This window comes from Diachasmimorpha longicaudata, chromosome 3 (genome assembly GCF_034640455.1).
Source record: "Diachasmimorpha longicaudata isolate KC_UGA_2023 chromosome 3, iyDiaLong2, whole genome shotgun sequence".
Classification (NCBI taxonomy): domain Eukaryota; kingdom Metazoa; phylum Arthropoda; class Insecta; order Hymenoptera; family Braconidae; genus Diachasmimorpha; species Diachasmimorpha longicaudata.
Genome location: NC_087227.1, coordinates 7,946,981 through 7,966,802, shown reverse-complemented (window position 1 = coordinate 7,966,802; position 19,822 = coordinate 7,946,981). Strand labels below are relative to the sequence as shown.

The following is a 19,822-nucleotide window of genomic DNA, read 5'->3' as shown; positions in this document are numbered from 1 at the left end:
TGGCGCCCTGGGGAGGGGATGTTGGAGTTTTGGGATTTTAATTGGGGAAAAGGGATAATCAGAGATTTTGGACAATGGCCTGAGATTTTTAAAACTGTTTTTTTCACTCAATTGAAAACCTAAGGTGACCTCCAACCCCATGAAAAGTCCCACGGAAATGCAATTACGTGTCAAGACAGCGTATTGATTGCGGAGAAAATACGTGAGTCAAATGAAAAATTAATTAACAATTTGGAACATAGTTGCTGTATCCTTTAGAGACACGAATTGGGAAATAATTTTGATAAATCGAGGCACTAATTTTCACTAGAGATTTTCACGGGTTTTCCAGGAGTTTTCCCGAACACTTGATGATGCCTGAGGCGTCACTGGTGGCGAATATGGCGGACTAACGAAGCACTTGGAGTGAATTTTTACAACTTTTGGATTTTCGTGGGATGTGTTGGGTAAGTCCCAATGCGTGATTTCAACTCAATTTGATGAGGCAATTAAAATTATCGGGCTCAGGAAAACGTAAAAGAAAGTTAAATATAGTTCCTGGGGGATTTAGGGAGATTTGCTTATTGGGAGGTATTGGAGAGCGAAGGTTCTGGAGAATTTATGGGCGGGTTTCCAAGTTGACGTTCGGTGGAAGCAGTGAAAAGTGGTTTGAGCAGGTAGCGGCAGGTTCAAAATTGTAAGTTTGACGTCCAACTGCTATAGGAATGAAACCCATGAGTTTAATTAGTTATCACGAATTCAGCAATTAGTCATAATGACTATGGCGAAACTGTGTTAGACATGTAATTGCATGAACCCATCGGACTTAGGACTCTATGTTAAATGTGAAATTGATATCGTTATGGGGGTTTGTCAATAGACTCATCAGGAGACTTCTTATCATAATTTTGGTGAAAATCATGATCAATTTCCTCCCCACCTACCGTTTTTGTATCAATTGAATTTTTGAAAATCAATTTAAGATTTCGGGAAATCTTTGAGTATTGCCATTTTCAAGTAGAGTTGAATACTCTTCCTATTTATTTACTATGAAAACGGTAAGAAATAATTCAGCCATGTTAATAAAACGTCGTATTTATTCATTTCCCTAGCATTGTACAACTAGACCATTCGTTCTTTCCTCTTTTCTTTTGGTTTTCCTCTGTAAAAAAGGTATTAAGAATAATATGAGACCACTGACAGCGATCATGACCCCAGCTCCAACGAAACCAGGTCGGTAGGAGCCTATTCCATCTCTAAGCCATCCTGAAACATGAAAATAGGATTAACCATCGGATTCCTCAATAACTGAGCATTCCGTTCAAACATAAATTCCAATCCCCATAATTATCAAACATATACCACGACGAAATAAAAAAAAAATGATTTGGTAGTAGGAAACCCCTGTAATCCGCTTTAGGGGGGGTCTAAACCGTACTGTCCCATCATTATTAACAAGTGCAATTGATGAATCCGTAGAGGGATAATTGAAACTGTCAAAAATTTTCGTTTTTATACACGAAGCCTTCTCCGGAATTTGTTTAAAATAAAACTTTCCTAATGAACCTGAAAAGGTTGAAGGACACGGATGTCTATAGTCAACGACCTCACCGATAATTACATTCCTAGTATTGCAAACTGTTAATATGGAGAGTCGTGATAATCTGATAATGACCCCAATAAATCTGACATTTTCGAGAGGGGTAGACAAGGGAGCCATAGGTTTTGGTTCGTGATCTGAAAAAAAAATTATTTGCTTACCAGCGATGGGGGGTCCCAATAGCGATGCAAATCCTTGAAATAGTAGTAATAACCCAAAAGCATTAGTCAAAAGGTCTAGACCCAATAAGTCCACTAAAATCACAGACGTGAGTCCCACGTAGGCACCAGCCGTAAATCCGTACACAGACGCATAAATAACGAACCATGTGTAGGAAGAACAAAAGGCTCCTAATACTGTTGCTGAAAGCAAATACATCGAATGTATTAGTGCCAGGTAGGATATAAAATGCAATGGTACGATTTAGTTGGGGAGGTACTTACAAACGCCACAAATGGTCAGGCAGATATTGTAGACAACTAGACGATTTATCCAGGGCTTATCGGAAACGTAGCCCAAGACAATACGTCCCACAGTATTGGCGATACCAATTACCGATAATAAATATGAGGCTGACTCCCTCGATATTTGTACTCCTTCAGCTAAACCCTGTGGGGAATTCCATGGTTCTTTAGTGAAGGGTACCCAGGTATACGTTTCTCTTTGGTGGTGTGTATGGTAGTGTTTATGAAACTATTGTTAGTGGTATTGCCACTGACATGGGATTATTAATACAGATTTTGTTGGTAACTAGACTCGTTATCCAGGGCCCGTCTGAGGCCCCGGGGAATAGGTCTGGCGGTATGGGCAGGGTTATGTCTTGATAGCAGATTACGGGTATCCAGGTATAATTTTATGTTTGGTTGGTGTAATACTGTGGCTAAAAATATTTTTAAACATGGAATTTATCGATAGAATTAGATGAAATAGAATTTAATTAAAACGAAATTGTAACTCAATTCGTTTAACAACTTTGCTATGAAAATTCGTAAATATTTTTCTGACAATGTAAAGGATCCATCACTTACTATAATATACACATAAGGCACATTAAATCCGATGCTTGTGCAGAAGTTTGAGAAAACAAACAGCAGGAATACGGAATCCTTGAGTAACGAGAGTTGTAGTATTTGTTGAAAAGCACTCAGTGGTTTTGTGTGCTTGGAATTATTATTCTGTCCCTGTTTTTCATCTATCCCATTGGGAAGACTTGACAGCGATCCCCTGAGTGCGACGTGCAGGTCACGACATCCCAAGGACGCTCTAGAACACAATTTTTTGAAGCGTTTCAAATTGATTGGTTTAAAAATTAAAATATTCAGCTGAATGATTAAGCTGAATTATACGGTTCAAAAACATCTAGTGATTCATTAATAAATGATTATGATTGCTATTTACGATCGTTTCCGAATATTTTCGATGCTCCTCTGATAAAGAATATCCTTTCTCTGCATGAGGCCGCTACCAAAGTCCCTGGATCGTTGGACGTGTCCAGTCTTGGAAATAAGGACTGGTTGGCTCAATGCAATTCTCATAAGATTTGATGATTCCTCGTTACCAGGAATCAAGTGATATTTTGGGTGATTGATGTTTGTCACGCTGTGGGGTCTGATAAACCCATTAGCTGACAGTCCATTTGTCTGGGGAACCTTCAACGTTCCTGACTCCTCAGGTTTTGTCAATTCCTGTCAGAATTCCAAGAATTTTCAATTAACTCATTGAATAAATTAATAAAGACATCAGAATGCTGCCATTCGAACGGAAAATTTACCATCATAGGAATGTCCATTATCTTTCGCACTGGCTCTAGGGGTCGGAACATGATCCCAAAAATAATACAATTGAGCACGAGTGCAGATGTAATAAGCATAGAGCCCCTCCATCCGAATTCTCCAATTAGATATTCAATAAAGGGTGCAAAAACGAGAGTACCAAGACCAGATCCACAAACGGCTATTCCAGTGGCCAAGGACCGTAGTTTCTCGAAGTAGCAGGTGACCGAGACTATTGCCGGGAGATAAACAAGGCCGAATCCAAGACCTAGAACCAGAGACCACGTAATCTCATCTGTTTTAATGGGATTTTTTTTTTCATAAAGTCGTTGGAAGAAATTTCATTAATTGAGAGTAGCGTGAGTGGTATTAACGGATAATTGAAGCGTCTTACCTAGTAAATTTTCTTCCGCTCGCTCAAGATTGCAATGGAGAAGTTTAGAAAGGTTTGAGTGATGTTTTTTTTTTCATGAAATTTGGGGGAGTTGGTGAAGATTGAGAAATAATTGATCAGTAATTCATGAATTATTGGATGTGTTCTTTTGTTCAATTGTTTCATTGAATAATCTTTTAACGATTTCGATAATTAACTCTCCGCAGTGAATAGTTAATGGTTTTTTAGTGAAGAAAATTTAATGTAGTTGGTGGCAATCAATGTAATTAATCAGACGGCCCTTACCTGTTCCCAAACCAATTGTGAAGTACAGGATAATTATGCTCTGGGCGAAGTAACTTATTAAGAGGCAAATGCTAGCGAGAATTGCACCGGAAATTGTAACCAGACGACAGCCATATTTGTTGACAAAAATACTGGAAATTGGTCCTGAGAGAAACAAAAACATAATTTTAATCGGAATTCTAATTTTAGCATTAATTTCATTAGACAAATTGGTTTGACTTAATTTACAATAAATATTTTCAAAGATTAAAATCATTGATCAGTCAATTTTACTCATCAAATCTGGTAAATTGACAATAGAAAGAAAAAATAACAAATTGAGTTCATAAATTAGTTATTCAAATAAAATCATCTTGGCATAGAATGAGAACTCGATCATGATCGGTGGATACTGCTTTGCCATCAAAATGTCATCTCAATTTCCTCAGGAAGGCAGAATGAAATGTCACTCACCAGAGCACAAGGTAATTCCAACGAGAATAGAGGCGATCCACGCTGTGGCGCCGTCTCCCGCTTGGAAATAATTGCGTAGCTCAACGTGAAATACACCGAATGAGTAGGTCACACCATCCGCTGTAATTCGAGACGTTCAGACATTAGAAAACCATTAGTTCATTGATACACTCATAAAAAATCGAACATATCTACTTTAAAAAATGATTATTGTCCATTACAGAGAGAAAAAAAAATCTCCAGGAAACTATTATCGTCCGTTGTCAATCAACGGTTTATCAATTAACAATATGACAGTAGTGATTAAAATAAAAAAAAATAACTATCATTTTTTAATTGAAAAATAAAAAAATGCCAGTTATAAACTGTTGAAAAACGAAATTAAAAAATTGTTGCACATCAGATAGAGAAATTTCGTCATAGAATTGAGTTTTTAATTCATAATCTTCAATTGAAATATTTTAGAGTGACCCAATGAGTAGGTGACACCATCCGCTGTAATTCGAAGCGGTGGTACTAAAGGAAAAAGTCAGGTCATTGCCCCATTCATTGAAGATTAATCATCTCCATTTTAAACAATTATTATCTCCTTTGGAAGAAACCCCTCCCCGCGATCATCACGCAAAGAAATACATCAATCATATTTGTCATAAATAAAAAAAGGATAAAAATAGATCAAATTATTTTTTATGTTTTTTTTTCTTCGTACTAATTTTTCGTTGATGAAAACTCTTTAAAAAGTTAAATTCATTATTGATGTGACCTTTTACCATTTAGTCAGCCTTTTATCAATTGTAATGGGGAGAACATCCAATTAATCATGAATTGAATATTGTAGAAATGCAACAAATTACCCTTCGTTATGTTGAGCTTCCTAAAATAACTTCTTAATTGATAAAAAATTGTAATGTGAATATGTACAAGGTGTTATTGCTGTGAACTTTTGCCATGAAATTAATTATATCTTATCCAACGAGAAAAAATATTCCAAGTGATTTTTATTCAAGAAAAAAAAATAATCCACGTAATGGACAAATACATCTCGCATTCAATTAATTCTTTAATCCAGTGGGTTCAATTGAAATAATTCAGAATGAGTTGAAATAGAATGAAACGAGTGACAATTCCCCTGAAATCCATTATCAAATAAACCCAAACAATCATGTCCCATTGATCTAATTTCACGCAGAAACTTCACTCTTTGTGTTAGGACAATTGTTTAATGACATTCTTTGTGATAATTTCTTGGTAATGAGAGTATTATGGTATTGCTCTTTGAGCTGAGCCGAGGGGTCGCCCAACAACTGTTGCGGAAATGATATTCATTATCAAATGTTTAATCTCATTTATTATGCTCTTTGAATCATTTGGGAATTCACTGTAATCACAATAAAGAATTTCGACACATTAATAATTATGCGGTTATCAGTGAAGTCGATAAAGCTGCATCCGCAGGGGAAGAACCGAAAGGTATTTTTCTTAACACAAAAAAAGAATTTAAAATCAGATATGAATCATAAGTCATTCATCATAAAAATAACACCTAATGAAATTGATGATTTATTATCAATTAATTTATCGATTGGATTATTATTGGAATAAACGAAACAAACGAATGAGTAAAACAATGAATAAGGGCTTTTATTTAATTGGGATTAATTGAAAAAATTAATTACTGCGAATATTCTGGTGCCCTGAATTCGAAATAAAATTTTGATAAAGTCTCCAAAAAATTGGAATCATCTTCACAATTAGTTTTTTCTTCCACCAAAACAATAATCCGCGTGTCGCGTGAATTATTCAACGAATATACGAGGACTTTTTTAAAACTTTTTTTTTCATGATTTTCCTTCAGTGACTGATGAATAATTCACACACCGCATTTTTATCCCATTCATTCTTCGTTTCCTGATAACCCAGTGGTTGTCTAGCCGTATGGATAAATAATCTTGAAAGTACTCCTATGGATAATCTCATTTTCCCCTTTTCAATGGCTCCGTGGAGATACCGACTCGCTTCGACAAGGGAATCTTTATCAATTTTTGTTTGCGCTTTTCGCCTTTATCTGTTTCTGGAGATTTTTCAGGAAAATTATGTATGGAAAAAATTTCCGCGATTCTATACGCGTCGAAGAAAATTTATAGAACTATCAGATGATTACAAAATATAATTCAACGAATTCAGAGACTTCCCACTTTTTTTTTCATTACAATTACTCTAGTTGCAGTGGATTAAACTCTCAATAGATTTTTCATTCAATTCCTTTGAGGCCAGTGGTTGTCTAGTCGTTAGTGCAATTAATCTTGGCCACATACTCATGGATGATGTGCTTTTCCAGTAAATTTTTGATCAATTTTGCGGGTTTGGGAAATTCAAATTTCGAAGAAATTTTCTTCTTATCATTTTCCTGTGACGGCTCATGATTAATTCACGATGTTATTTTTATCCCATTCATTCTTCAATTTCTGATAAACCAGTGATTGTCTAGTCGTTTGCGTAAACAATCTTCGAGACATTCCCATGGATAATCTCATTTTCCCCTTTCAATGACTCTCTGAATTTATTGGCTCACGTTGATAAGACATTCGTTATCATTTTTCGTTCGCGCTTTTCGTTTTTCGTTCACTTCAAGAGATTTTAGAATGAAATTATCTATCGAATTTTTTTTGATAAGTTCAGATAATTCGAAAGCTACTGACGCAATAGTACTGAATGATAAAAAATTAGAATAAAAAAAAAATCAACTTTTTCAATGCTTTTTTTAACGATTTTCCTGCGGTTATTCATGAGGAAATCGCTTATTACATTCTTATCCCATCCATTCTGCAATTCCTGATAACCCAGTGGCTGTCTAGTGACTATAGAGACTTTACCCGTTGACTAAATAATCTTGGAAATAATTTCTCGTATAATTCCGTTTTTCCCTTTTAATGACTCCATGAAGGTATTGCCTTGAGTCGATAATGAGTTTTTGATTAGTTAGTTCTAGCATTGTGGAGCCTTTTCATTTACGTGTATCAGCTTTATTATATTGTTTACTCAAATAAATATTAATAGCTACACATGGTTCTGCTTAAGGCTATGTACATAACATTTCTGGGGACATCAGAATTTTATCTTACGATTCTTTACAAATTAGTGAATGATTTGTTGAAGTTCTTCGTCATTTGCCACAAAAAAATTCAACTATATTGAACGCTCTGGGTCATTTATATTTAATAAGTCTTTTGTTCATCATTTGTCGGCTTTTCTCCATTATTTGTAGCTCAGAAATTTTCCAGTTTTGTTCAGGAATAATGTGTTCGATGGCTCATAGTTATGCCTGCGGGGAATCATCACGTTCCTATCATGACACATACGACTAAAACTTCATGGAAATTCCAATGGAATTTTAATTATTAAGAAAACTGTTTTTCGTTCATAGATTCCTAATAAAAATTTCAATGGCTTTAGGCATCGTTTTGGTCTATTCGTCTATTTTTAGAAATTCTGGGTGTAAAACTGCTCTCTATACGTGTATGAGTATCTCCCCAAAAACATATCTTTAAAAATAATTGGTAAATTGAATTTTTATAATGCACATTAGTAATTTAAAGTTATGGATGGAATTTCCTGGGAAAACCTTCAACAAAAAGTTATTTTAGTTGCATAAACAGGAAACAAGTGAGAAATTGCTTTTCTATTGCATCGAGTGTGGCTATTTTTGCCAAATAAATTAGCAGAGTGCGATCGAAATTTTACTTCACACCTATCTTTTCCAATTAAAATGTCTAGAAAATTATAATGACTTTCAATAATAAATTTTTCAAATTATTAAAGAGAGGGGTAATGTGCATTTGACAACGTCCTCATCTGGATGATGCGGCCGGGGGTTTCCCCGCGACGATGACCCATCATCAGATCGAGGCGGATGGCCAACTCGAGTTAATAAAATGATAATTACATGGAAATATCGCACTTACTGACGATGTGTATCATGAAAGAGGCGAAGACGACAGCCCAGCCCCACCCCCCGTCGGGGGGTGGTGCGGGCTCGTACAGATCAACAGTTCCGTCCGGATTTTCCTTCCTTTTCTGCTTCTTCTCGGGATCCTCGACAGCGTGGGCCATTATTCCTCTGAGAACTCGCACGTGGCACGCAGCACTCAATTCAACTCAACTCAACTCCCACGAGGTCACGGGGAATGATTTTCCCCCTCTCCCCCTCCCAAATTCACAAGGCAAAAAAAAAATGTAAATAAAATATTCGACACCGGAAATAATCGAGAGATCGACTGTGACCGATGGATCCAGTGGATTAGGTACCACTGAACGGTAATGGTCTCCAGGGAGCGTACATTTCACATTATCACCGTAACTATTTGATTTTCATGTTTAAGCCCACGTAAATCCGATATATTATCAAAATCCTGTTTTATTACGTCACTTATTGATAAAATTTTCGGCTGTTGCGATGTTCATAATCTTGGAGATGTTAATCATACTCCTGATAAACTAATCTGTGGGAAGAAATGACAAGAAAATATGTTAAACACTAATTAGCTATTAATTAAGCAGTCAATTATGATTTTTATTGAGCACTTGCTTTTCTGGTATTTTCAATGTTTAATTAATTCTTTTAATTCATCAAAACAAAACATTGAAAAATATCTCAAATTATTTGAACTTGTAGTCTCAATTCATTAGTGAATTTCAGTTATTACCTGTCGTTAATGATGTGTTGATCATTCAGTGTCCGCTATAATCACATCATAAAAAAAAAGATGATGCTCCAATCAAAATTATAAAAAGTTGAAAAATTTACTTTTATTAATGTCTAACTTGTCGCGTTACTAACTGAAAATGCTTGATTTATTATCCGGGAAACTGCTTCTCAATGTCTGTTATACTTTTGTGTCAACACTTGAAATTTGAATGAAGTCAAAGGATGATAAATTTCCATAGAGCTGCACACTCCAACTGTCTCAAGAACAACTGAGGAAATTACGTTCTCTTTCCACTGAGCATTCCTCGAGCATTTTTTTTTTCACTGATGGCGGTGGGAAAAAGACGTCTGTGCGCAGGAAACGCATTCAGATAACACCACATACGCTGGTAGCTTGTTGCTGGAACTTTGTTGTTTTATCGAAAATTAGTCAAGTTGGTTTTGGCATATTGTTATGCTTAACAAAACGTGTTGGGAAAATAGATGAAAAATGTTAGTTGATAAGTTGTTATCAGTATTCTCAAGGTTGTTGAATCAACAGCTACTGGTTGTACACAAATTTTCAAAGGCTTGCGCGGAGGATGAATAATTAAATAGATATTTCGATATGATGACGTGTGAATAGAATTATTTCATCATTTCTGCGTGAAGTGAAATGTTGAGGAGTTTATTTGCAGTCCGAGATTCTTTCGAGAAATAGTATTTAACACGCGTGGGAAAAATTTCATCTGATTCCTGGGGGAGAGGGGCACTCGCTAAAATGGAATTTTACGCATTGCGCGAGTGCTATTGCACTTTATGAGTCTAGAAAAACTGTTTCTGCAAGTGTCGAGCACGATTATTCGGCAGAGAGTGCGGAAAGTGGAGTTTTACGCACTCCACGTGGGTAAAATGAGATTTTTCGCGCCTGTGGAGTGTAAAGTTGACGGGAGTCACTCAAAGAAAAGAGGAACCGAAATTTTTTAAACGATTTTCTCACGGAATTTGGACTTTTGTTTATTGAAAATTTACTTAAAAAAATGAATGGAAAAAAGTGATAGAAGTTTCAAGGAGCGATTGTATTAGTCTACAAAACATTACGTTGGGATCTCCGCGGGCTATTTATAGATAATTGAATTTATAGAACCGAATCGTACTTGTTGGCAATTGCAGTGAAGAAAATGTTAAACACAAAGTGTAGGGTGTCCTCGAAAAAATGAACGTATATTTCCCTTTCACGTTTCAATTCTGATTAGATGTTAACGACCTACATTGTAGTTGATCTTTGGTCCGAGGAAAATAACCAAATGATAACGTTTCTTTTGTGGAATGCAACAAAAATTGGGAAATACAGTTTTGATTAAAAAAATTCCTTTGATAAATCAATTAAAAAAAGCCAAGCGTACTGCTGATGACTCATTGCAGTTGTCAGTGATTTTAAACGTTATCCAATCATTACCATTGACGTTGGTTTCGAAAATACATTTTTTATCCTCGAAGAGTATACACCATCCACATGACAATCATTTCATTAATTTCGACGAACTAAATTTCTCTGACTTATTATCGTAGCCTCAACTTCTGTCAACATTTTTATCACTTTGTAAATTAGGAGGAGAAGTGGATCAAACCATTTGCCTTTGGGGAAGTGCATGGGACAGGCTCTTGTCGAAACAATTGATCCAAAAGATCTTAATGTCTCGCGTTAATGACCGTTAATCACTGGTCATTGTTAGTCCCTCGAATGATAATTATAATTCATTAAAAAATTATCTCACACATTTTTCTTTGTCCGGAATTTCGTTTTTAGTTGTTAATATTTTTGTTGCTCAAATAACTTTAGAGTGAAATGTCCTGGAATATTTTTGCCACAAGACAAAATTACTGATCGATAATTAAACATTAATCAAAATGAACACTAAAAAATTGTGAAACAGACGCTAATGGAGCAGATTTAAGTGATGGCAAAGTCCGTTGAAACTAGAAAATTGAGTTGTTAATAAGTTGAATGAATTTCTTTATTAGAGTGGAAGCACTCGTTGTTGATAATTGAGTCACGTCAGACCTTTGATAGTCGTCCAAGTGTAATTAAAACGTGCATTTCGCCTGCAGCGCTGGCCGCTATCGACACTTGTGACATACCCTGTTTATTCAAATCACCTTTGAATTCTGTTTCGAAGGTTGGCAAATGAAACAATGAACTCGCGAGAGCCTCAGGGGAGTTATCAACCGAAGAGCGAATGATTTCACTGCTGAATCAATTTTTCGTTATTAATACTGATATGAACAAACAAAGAAGCATTAAAAATAATATTTTAATTGTGCCTCACTCTTCGAAAATGGAAACAAAAATTTTCTGTTAAAATCATTTATTATCGAGGAACCCACGAACCCAGGGCCAAAAAATGAATCAAAGGGGAAGACACGAAAACCAAAATCCCTTCGGAGCCTTCCTTCAACATTGGTAAAACATCAATTGTCATCAAACCCTCAAGATTCTTATCTCCAATTGCTGAAGATAAAAACTGTTTTCTCATTACCAATTCTCGCCTCAAAACCACATTTTATCACGTTCCACAAGCACAACACGTGGTGTCATCACTGATAAATCCTTAAAAAATCACTACAAATTCCTCCTAGTCATATGCACTATTGCCAGCCCATTAAAAAAATCAATTGACAGCCGTAAAAATCGGAAAATCACGTTCCTCGCAAGCAGTTTCGCTGTTTGATGATGAGACACTACTTTAAATCGTTGCGCAGCCGCATTGAGCCATACCCCTTCGTTCCTACGCGAAAACTGTCTCGACCCCGTGTGAATAATAAAACCCGCGACGGGGTGATATCAATGCTGGTGATGAGGGGAGAACGTGAAAGGGAGTACGCGCATTGGGGAAGGGGTAAAACTCGCGGAGGCCTGCTGATGCCTTTGTTGGCACACGACTACTTCATTTACTATGCAAACACACTGAAGTCTTGGGTCAATGATGAGAATCTTCAGTCTTCAGTTTAATGTTTATCACATTTTTAATTTTCTCTACAAATTGACTGCATTCAAAATATCAATTTGCCCCATTTTCTAATCTAGTCTCTATTACCTACTACTGCATGTCCTTAATCAGATTGTTGTTAATGAATTTGACGTTACGATGAGTTTATTTTCATTTGCGGATCAAAGAGGTTTAAGGATCGAATGGGTCAGACCGATACCTTGGCCCTTGGCATGAGTTGACCTGGAAGTGTGAGGTATACATTTACTAGGGCCTCACCGGTCTTGTTTGATTGTCAAGGTATCGTAGTCCGTCGACTCCAAGCACGATTACACTGTACATCGTGTCTCATCTTCTTCCTAAAATAACAAGTCGACGGTAATAGAACTAGGTGGAATGAACTGTCGGCAAAACCCAATGCACTTTTACCCCAAATAACACTTTCACCACAAACAACGTTTTCAAATACCTAATACCGACAACACAATTTCCCAATTCCATAAGAGATTATGAGAAATCAGATAAAAGTAATCTAAGGGAGACCTGTGGGAGGACTTCAAAGTACTTTAACACCCAACATACTCAGGTACTCGTGTTCTACCTTGTTTAAATGACTTAATAATACTTTGGAGCTTGTGTCGTTTCATAGTAGCTTTTAATATCTGTTTACCCCTTCTGGTCCTTAAATACAACCCACCCCCAAGGAAAATTACAGATGATTTTTGGTAAACGTAAAAAATCAGTTTATTGACATCTCCTTCGTTTCACAATTTTTCCCAATCATTGCACCTCTCGAGCAATATTGTTAAGGTCCTTCAGTGCATTATCAGATCCCATGGGGAAAGCCTCGTAGTTACAGATGGTGACCCCATGCCTGTGACCAGGTGTCCATTCGCCCTTAAGACCAATGTAATCGATTCTGGTCCTCTCGGCTCCCGAATTTCCAATGAAATGCAGGCTCAAGTGGTGGACTGACGAGAACTTGACGATCCTGCGTCATTATCACCAGTTTACTATCAATAACCGCGTCAAGACCAGTGATGACGTGTGATGGGAATAATTTTTGATTTATTAACATCTTTGTCTGTCTGTCTTCCCGCGGATGTGACCAACCTAGGGTTAAAGGTTGTTTCCCCTTTACGTTTATCTGGCCCAGAACTCTAAATATCGTTGAGGATCGTGTGATCCTCATAATGATTTAACCCACGACTAAAGGCAAAGAGAAAAACCCTGAATTGGACTGGGTAATCGTTTCTCCTCGGACATCATCTCCCGTAATTCAGAGCAATTGTATCCCGCGTCGCCCTCCTCCTACTCTTAATTGTTCGATTATACAATTAATGACAAACAATTTCATTCTTCACAAAAAAAATCGCTGACATTATCCCTCGAGCCATGCTCCATCTCCCTCTCTCTCTCTCTGCCTAGTTTTAACCCGTTGAGTAAGTAGTCGCGTGTGTCGACATGTTTTCATTCCTCCTCACCACGTGGAGCGAGGTAGTGGGCGTCATCATGACGCCCACGCGCACGTGTCATTCGAGAATTATTTATATTGTCGTCGAAACGCGTAGATTATTGCACCCCAGAGAGAGGTATGAATATCAATTTCAACGAATTGAACAATCTCTTTCTACTGGGTCTTCATAACTCGCGCATTTCGTATGACATCACGTCTCATCCGATTTCATTTCAAACCCCGGAATATTCCCCGTCAGCTCGTACTGATAATCCGTCTTACTCCGAAAGTATTAAAGACGAGAAATTAAAGCTGAGAGGATGACCGTCGTTTATTTGTAACTGGATATCGTTAGTGGTGTTGCTGAATTAGCTATTTGTTTGGAGTGGGTTTTTTTCAAAATTTTGTTGAAGTTTCATGGATCTTGGTAGCATAGCCGGAGGGGTAATGAAGAATTAAATCTAAGAATGCAAGATCTCTTCTAAAAGAATGTCCGCAAGAATTCTAACTCCACTGGTGGATTTAGGATTCATGGAGCTGTCTACCTTGACATAAAAATAAACCAAGGATTCAGATGTGAATAATGAACTCACTTGATTGGATACTCGTGCACTCCATGGTTGTCCATTACGAGTTCAAATTCCTGATCTGGAGCGATACCTACGTCGTCAAAGGTCATGTGCTCCTTATTTTTGAATCTTCAATCAGAACATTACGAATTAAACTCAATTATGCGAGCGAATTTGTTCATTTATTGGCGAGACTTACAATTTAACTCGCGCTGGGTGAGAGCCTTCAGGACCACCAATTACAATTATGCCTTTCAATTTCACGTTGCCTGTGAATCTGAGGATACAAAGAAGAAAGTGATAAAATAGTGTGTGAAGTTCACCAATGTTTTGGTTACATGTTCCAGATACGTTTCAGAAAACTTTTAAATAATAGAAAAAATTCTGTAGGTGCGTCAATAGAAATTAAATCTAATTGTGAGTGACATCAGTATTGACTAAGAAGCTAGATGACAAAGACCGTAATTAGACTAGACTGAGATGATAAAGTTTGGGAATGAGCCAGTGTTTGATGCGATTGACTGAACCCCATCCCTCCCAACCCAGTAATTTTCCATTTTACCCTGTGCTTTTTCTAATGAGGGTCGATTATATTGGTTATCATTCTCAGGAGAATACTTACGGAATGTTGAAAAGGAGCTCATCATCGACGTCGCTCTCCACAAACTGCAACGATCAAACGAGTATAATAAATTTGCGATAAAAATGAAACCAAAAGGTCTACCTTCTCTCGATTAAGACGCTCCTCCCAGGGCTTGAAGACTTTAATTCCAGACCCTTCCTCAGATTCATTAAGGCACTCAGCCCCAGTTGTATCAATTTTTTCGAACAAATTATACTGAATACCTAGTTCTGCTGTTGAGTGAGAGCTTCCACAGTTGCATTGATGTTCCATTTTTCCTAGAAGCAACAAAGACTCTCAACATCGAGAACTTCCCCATTTATTCAATTGTTGAATTATCTCGATAACGCGGGATCTTATGAGGAAGCATTAGAGATCATTTTTTGCTGAAATTGTAACGACTTAACAAGTGACTCGAATCTTTCTTTGATATAATAATGAACATACAGAATTTATTTGAAAGTAATGAACCTCTCGAAGTGGGAAATTGAATGCCTAAAAATACATTTGTTGTTCTAAATTTGCAAAATCATGTGGGATAAAAAGGTTAAGCTCTGACTGAGTAGCTGACAAAACGCCGGACAGATATTAATTATTTAAGGGCTCCTGTTTTTTACCTTTCGAGGGTTCAACTGGACTCCAGAATTCTTTACTGTCAATTATTTGTTTGTCAATAATTTCAAGTTTATTACGAAGTTTTTTATAAGCTTTTTTTTATCCTTTGACAGCCGTTGAACAACTCAGACGCCACCTGAACTAAAATAACCTAACTTTTCCGTTTAAAAGATGAAAATGCTCGAAAAAAAATGATTGAAAAATAAAAATTCCAACTTCACTTGATTTTTTTATTTAAACAAAATTCAGTTGTACAATTTTTGAGACATTGAATTAATTATTAACAACTAAATAAGAAAAGTAGTTAATTCACGACACCCTCATAGAAATTATAAATTAAAATCTCAGATTCTGTGATGTCAAGGTAATTGTTCATCATCATTCATGTATTTTTTTTTATCATTTGATCAACAAAGTGGTAAAAGTGTTCGTGTGATGTCTTTGCTGGGGGTGAATTAATCTCGGTAATGGGTGGACTTACGACAAAATCTGATTTTATTTCCCTTGTTTGTTAAATTTCGCATACGTATAGTTAATACCATTTTCTAATGAATCTATTCATTAGTGAAGTAATTCAATAATCACCAACGCAGAATAAAATCAATTAATAAATGGCTACTTAGGGCAGTTCACGAATTTGTTTTTTTTAGTAGTTCAGAGTCAACTAGTTTTGAGGGTCAAATAAGACTTGAAAAGGTAAAATTAAAAATAGTCTTGGGGATCAAATGACCCTTTTGCTCAATTCCTGAGACCAATTATCCTTAATGCTTTAATTCCAGACATTTTCAAGCATCATTTAACGATAAACTCGGCACAAAAAAATCCTTGAATCATCTAAAGAGTAGATAATTAGACTGCTAAAAGAAGTTGCTTGACATTTTCTCCTAACTGTTGCGCCACTTCTCACACCCTCAATAAAAATCCCTCCCCCCTTCTCCTCCAATTTTTGTTTACCATGAGGTATCTGACAATTGTCACCAGTCCATATTTACACCATTTGGTATTGATCAGTCAAGTCTTGACTGTAGCTGCACAAACCATATATACATAATATGACAACACACCTATTCATCTCCGGTTTGACATTGAAAAATTAATACATCTGAAAACAATGCCGCAATTGACGACTCATGGTCGACAGGCTCGAGTCTTCAGTGAAAAGAAACTAATGCACTTGTATCTGGATAGTGTTCACTTGATTGATACAATCAATCAGTCGCAATAAAAATGTTTATTTCGGGCCATTAATTCAATTAAAAAATCGTCACACTGAATTTATTATTTGGTGAACGACATCTCCAGGGATTCCCGGTCTGGGAAGAGCATTTGAATATGGTTGTCAATTATTTGGAATAGCTCTGGAGGCTGGGGAACCCTTCCTGTTTCTAATTTTGACCAGACTGGAACATCTAGACATTTGAGAAATCAAAACAAATTAAAAAATGGCCAAATAAGATGTACGGAAATGAAGAAATTTAGTTGATATTTTGACTGAACAAATAAACAATGTGAGTAAAAAAGGGTACGAACCATTGAAATGAATTTCGAAAGCTCCAGAGGATATCAACTGTCCCTCGATGGCATTGCAAACGAAGAAAATCATTATGCAGGCGTAAAATTTATTATTGAGACACCACTCCCACCAGAAAGGCTGCTGCTGCTGGCCCAGCCATTGAGTTAGGTTTATACCCGATATTATAAGGAGAATAATAAGGATTTTCGCAGTCCCCTATGAGGATATTACAAAAATTAGTATGACAACGATTATGGCTGTTCCATTGAAATACTGAAGTTTCACATTGTAATGTAGATTCTTTTGTAACTCTCTTGAAAATTAAGAGGGCTACCACTAAAGAACTCCAGATATTTCCCTTGATATATTCCACATGTATATTATGAAAATAAATTAAATTACCAAAAATTTCACGAGTAGCATGTTATAACCCGGAGGATCATAATTCTGCCCATAAATTTGAAGCTCTGGATATTTATGTCTTAAGATACTGGCGTACTCCTCGAAAACTCTCTTGTATCCACAGGAGTAGCTGAAAAGGAATTTCAAGATTAATAAACAAATCAGTATTAAGTTCTTGGAACCGGAAATTTTTATGTGACATCAAAACAGTTCAATGTTTGTTAATATTTCGGAATCCCAGGAAGATACATGAATATTTGTTAAAGCTTTACTCTGGAGTATCATGTATCCCAAACAGATCCAGCTTCTGAATTACATTAACTAATGTAATTGTTACGAAACATATTATAAATCATTTAGAAGAGCTGGTGCTTAAATCAGAGAAATACATGAAGTCAATATCTCTCAACTGATAATCTTTCCCCAAACGAATTATCGAAAATTCATTGAAGACTTCATTCTGCCCCCTCCGCCTGGCACTTAACCTCAAAAACAATATAAATTCATTTTCTAAAAGTGCAAAATTCATTTCAACCATTCGAAAGATACTCACCAGTAGAAGAACTGGATGGTGGGCCCAGTTTTGGACCCGAACTTTGTCAAGGATATCTCCTCATCATCTCCAACTACCACTTTCGCTCCAATGAAACAGATAATCACCAGAACCCCCAGACTCACTCTTAAAGACCCCATAATCCCCCAAAAATCTAAAAAAAATACTGAACCCTTTTCCAGCAGCTCAATCACACATCCGCCCTTATGTTATCACCCTATTGATGACGATCAGATGATTTACTTCGTTAAGACAAGCCCAGTGTCCATATCATCAAGAAATATTCCACTGATTGTCAATTTCCAGTGTTGCCAGATGTCCAATAGGGCGCATTTGCCGGTTGTGACGGCGCCATTTTCGAAACTCCGGTGCTCCGAAAGTTTATGTGAGATCATTTTGACCTTTGCAATCCTAAAATGATTCGCTAAAATCTCAAGGACTGCAGAGAAACGTGAAAATGTTGGCCTCGAAGCTTAAGATATTCTTCCCCCCCACTATTTCTCTCAGAAAAATGGGTAATTACAAGAATTTGTTAATCTTGACGAATTGTGGATGTCTTGGAGGAGAGATTTAACCTAGAAATTATTTTTGAAATATTTTTTGTTGGGGGTTTTAGCTACTGTGAAGAGGTTTTACAGGAAAACCAATATTCTGAGCAACGGGGATAGGTTCGAGATTACTTTGGACCAGAGGAAGCTTAAGACTCCTAAGGGGAATGTCTTCGAGGTGACTAGTAAACCACTGGCCCTTGCTGTCGCCATGGAGTGGGAGAGCCAGGAGGACACCATCAACAGGAGCAATATGCATCTGGTAATTGCATTAATTGCATAATGATTTTTATTGATTTTTTTCTTCATCTTTTATCGTCTTGGGATTATGTTAATACGTCAATAATTTAGGAGAAAATGACAGGGAATATTTAACTTTTCTTTTCGCTCGTTAAAACTAATTGATTTTTCAGACAGCCCTTTGCAGTACCTTATTAGATAATCCTCACCAGCACAGTAGAATGGACATCGTGAACTACATTTCAAACTACCTAGAAACAGACACCGTTTTATTTCAGTCAAACGTGAGTGAAAATCATCATCATCAGCTCGTTTCAATAATTCATGGATTCACGAATCAATTCATTGCTTAGGATACGGAAGAGTTGTTCAAATTGCAAACAGAAAAATGGGATCCAATAATTCAGTGGTTCTGTGACAAGTACCAGGTCGACATCACGAAGACCACAAGCATAAGTCCTCCCATTATTCCTCCACCAACCAAAGACATCCTGACACGGCATTTTGCTTCTTACGATTATCCTGCGTTAATAGGTAATGAGGAAATAAAATTGAAATAAATGAGTTCATAAACGAGAAAGATAGTTAAAAACGATAATAATGGAGTGATAATGAGTAACAAATAAACAAATTAAATTCCAGGATTTATGTACGGAATTGATATTCTCAAGTCCGTGATCTTGATGATGGCGGTTTGTGAGAGGTTAATCAATGTTCAGAGTGCTATCAGCCTAACTAGATTAGAAGAAGAATTCCAAGTAAGTAATAATTTCGCTGCTGGTTTTTTAAATGGTGTTTAATCAAACTTTCAATCAACTTTTTTCAGATTTCACACTGGGGGAGAGTAGAATGGTCCCATGATCTCAGTAAAAACGACCTCCAGGCTCGACTCTCAGCAGCTGTTTTATTCATCCACCTCAATACATCATCAGCAACATCAAAACCGAAGATGGAGAGTTCGTGACTTGTAAATAATACATTATAAAATCTAGACAAGTATAAAAACAGAATTGTTGAACAGGTATTTGATTATTCAATTCTTCCCTAATGATTAGTATAAATTGCACTACTCCACTCTAAAACATCTATCAACAAAATTATTCGTTATTGTAACTTGAATCGTTCAAAATTTTATAACTCTAGAGTC

The 19,822-nt window shown here is 36.5% G+C and overlaps 4 protein-coding genes across 5 annotated transcripts; 1 reads left to right on the top strand and 3 right to left on the bottom strand.

The window, feature by feature from the left end:
* Positions 1-63: 63 nt before the first annotated feature.
* Positions 64-19,697, top strand: LOC135160089 (ATP synthase mitochondrial F1 complex assembly factor 2). Of its 2 annotated transcripts, none has more exons than XM_064116267.1 (8): positions 64-202; positions 332-446; positions 18,194-18,402; positions 18,504-18,697; positions 18,849-18,959; positions 19,029-19,209; positions 19,318-19,433; positions 19,502-19,697. In XM_064116267.1, the coding sequence occupies exons 3-8, from the start codon at positions 18,345-18,347 to the stop codon at positions 19,637-19,639; spliced, it is 798 nt and encodes a 265-aa protein (XP_063972337.1). In that variant the 5' UTR covers positions 64-202; positions 332-446; positions 18,194-18,344; the 3' UTR covers positions 19,640-19,697. The 2 variants fall into 2 exon arrangements, with proteins under 2 accessions (XP_063972337.1, XP_063972338.1); XM_064116268.1 differs by having other exon boundaries at positions 332-676.
* Positions 1,059-11,986, bottom strand: LOC135160069 (monocarboxylate transporter 12). Its single transcript, XM_064116245.1, has 11 exons — positions 11,708-11,986; positions 9,187-9,594; positions 8,446-8,982; positions 4,484-4,603; positions 4,031-4,174; positions 3,351-3,619; positions 2,978-3,264; positions 2,608-2,842; positions 2,023-2,188; positions 1,741-1,941; positions 1,059-1,245 (listed from the first exon to the last, which is right to left on the bottom strand). Exons 3-11 carry the CDS (start codon positions 8,591-8,593, stop codon positions 1,088-1,090), a joined length of 1,728 nt encoding a protein of 575 aa, XP_063972315.1. The 5' UTR covers positions 8,594-8,982; positions 9,187-9,594; positions 11,708-11,986; the 3' UTR covers positions 1,059-1,087.
* Positions 12,188-15,560, bottom strand: LOC135160093 (PITH domain-containing protein 1). The gene is made up of 6 exons (XM_064116275.1): positions 15,422-15,560; positions 14,907-15,082; positions 14,805-14,848; positions 14,382-14,459; positions 14,207-14,311; positions 12,188-13,148 (listed from the first exon to the last, which is right to left on the bottom strand). Exons 2-6 carry the CDS (start codon positions 15,075-15,077, stop codon positions 12,938-12,940), a joined length of 609 nt encoding a protein of 202 aa, XP_063972345.1. The 5' UTR covers positions 15,078-15,082; positions 15,422-15,560; the 3' UTR covers positions 12,188-12,937.
* On the bottom strand, positions 15,629-18,187 carry LOC135160094 (thioredoxin reductase-like selenoprotein T homolog CG3887). The gene is made up of 4 exons (XM_064116276.1): positions 17,888-18,187; positions 17,335-17,464; positions 16,950-17,148; positions 15,629-16,828 (listed from the first exon to the last, which is right to left on the bottom strand). The coding sequence occupies exons 1-4, from the start codon at positions 18,025-18,027 to the stop codon at positions 16,698-16,700; spliced, it is 600 nt and encodes a 199-aa protein (XP_063972346.1). The 5' UTR covers positions 18,028-18,187; the 3' UTR covers positions 15,629-16,697.
* Positions 19,698-19,822: the final 125 nt, after the last annotated feature.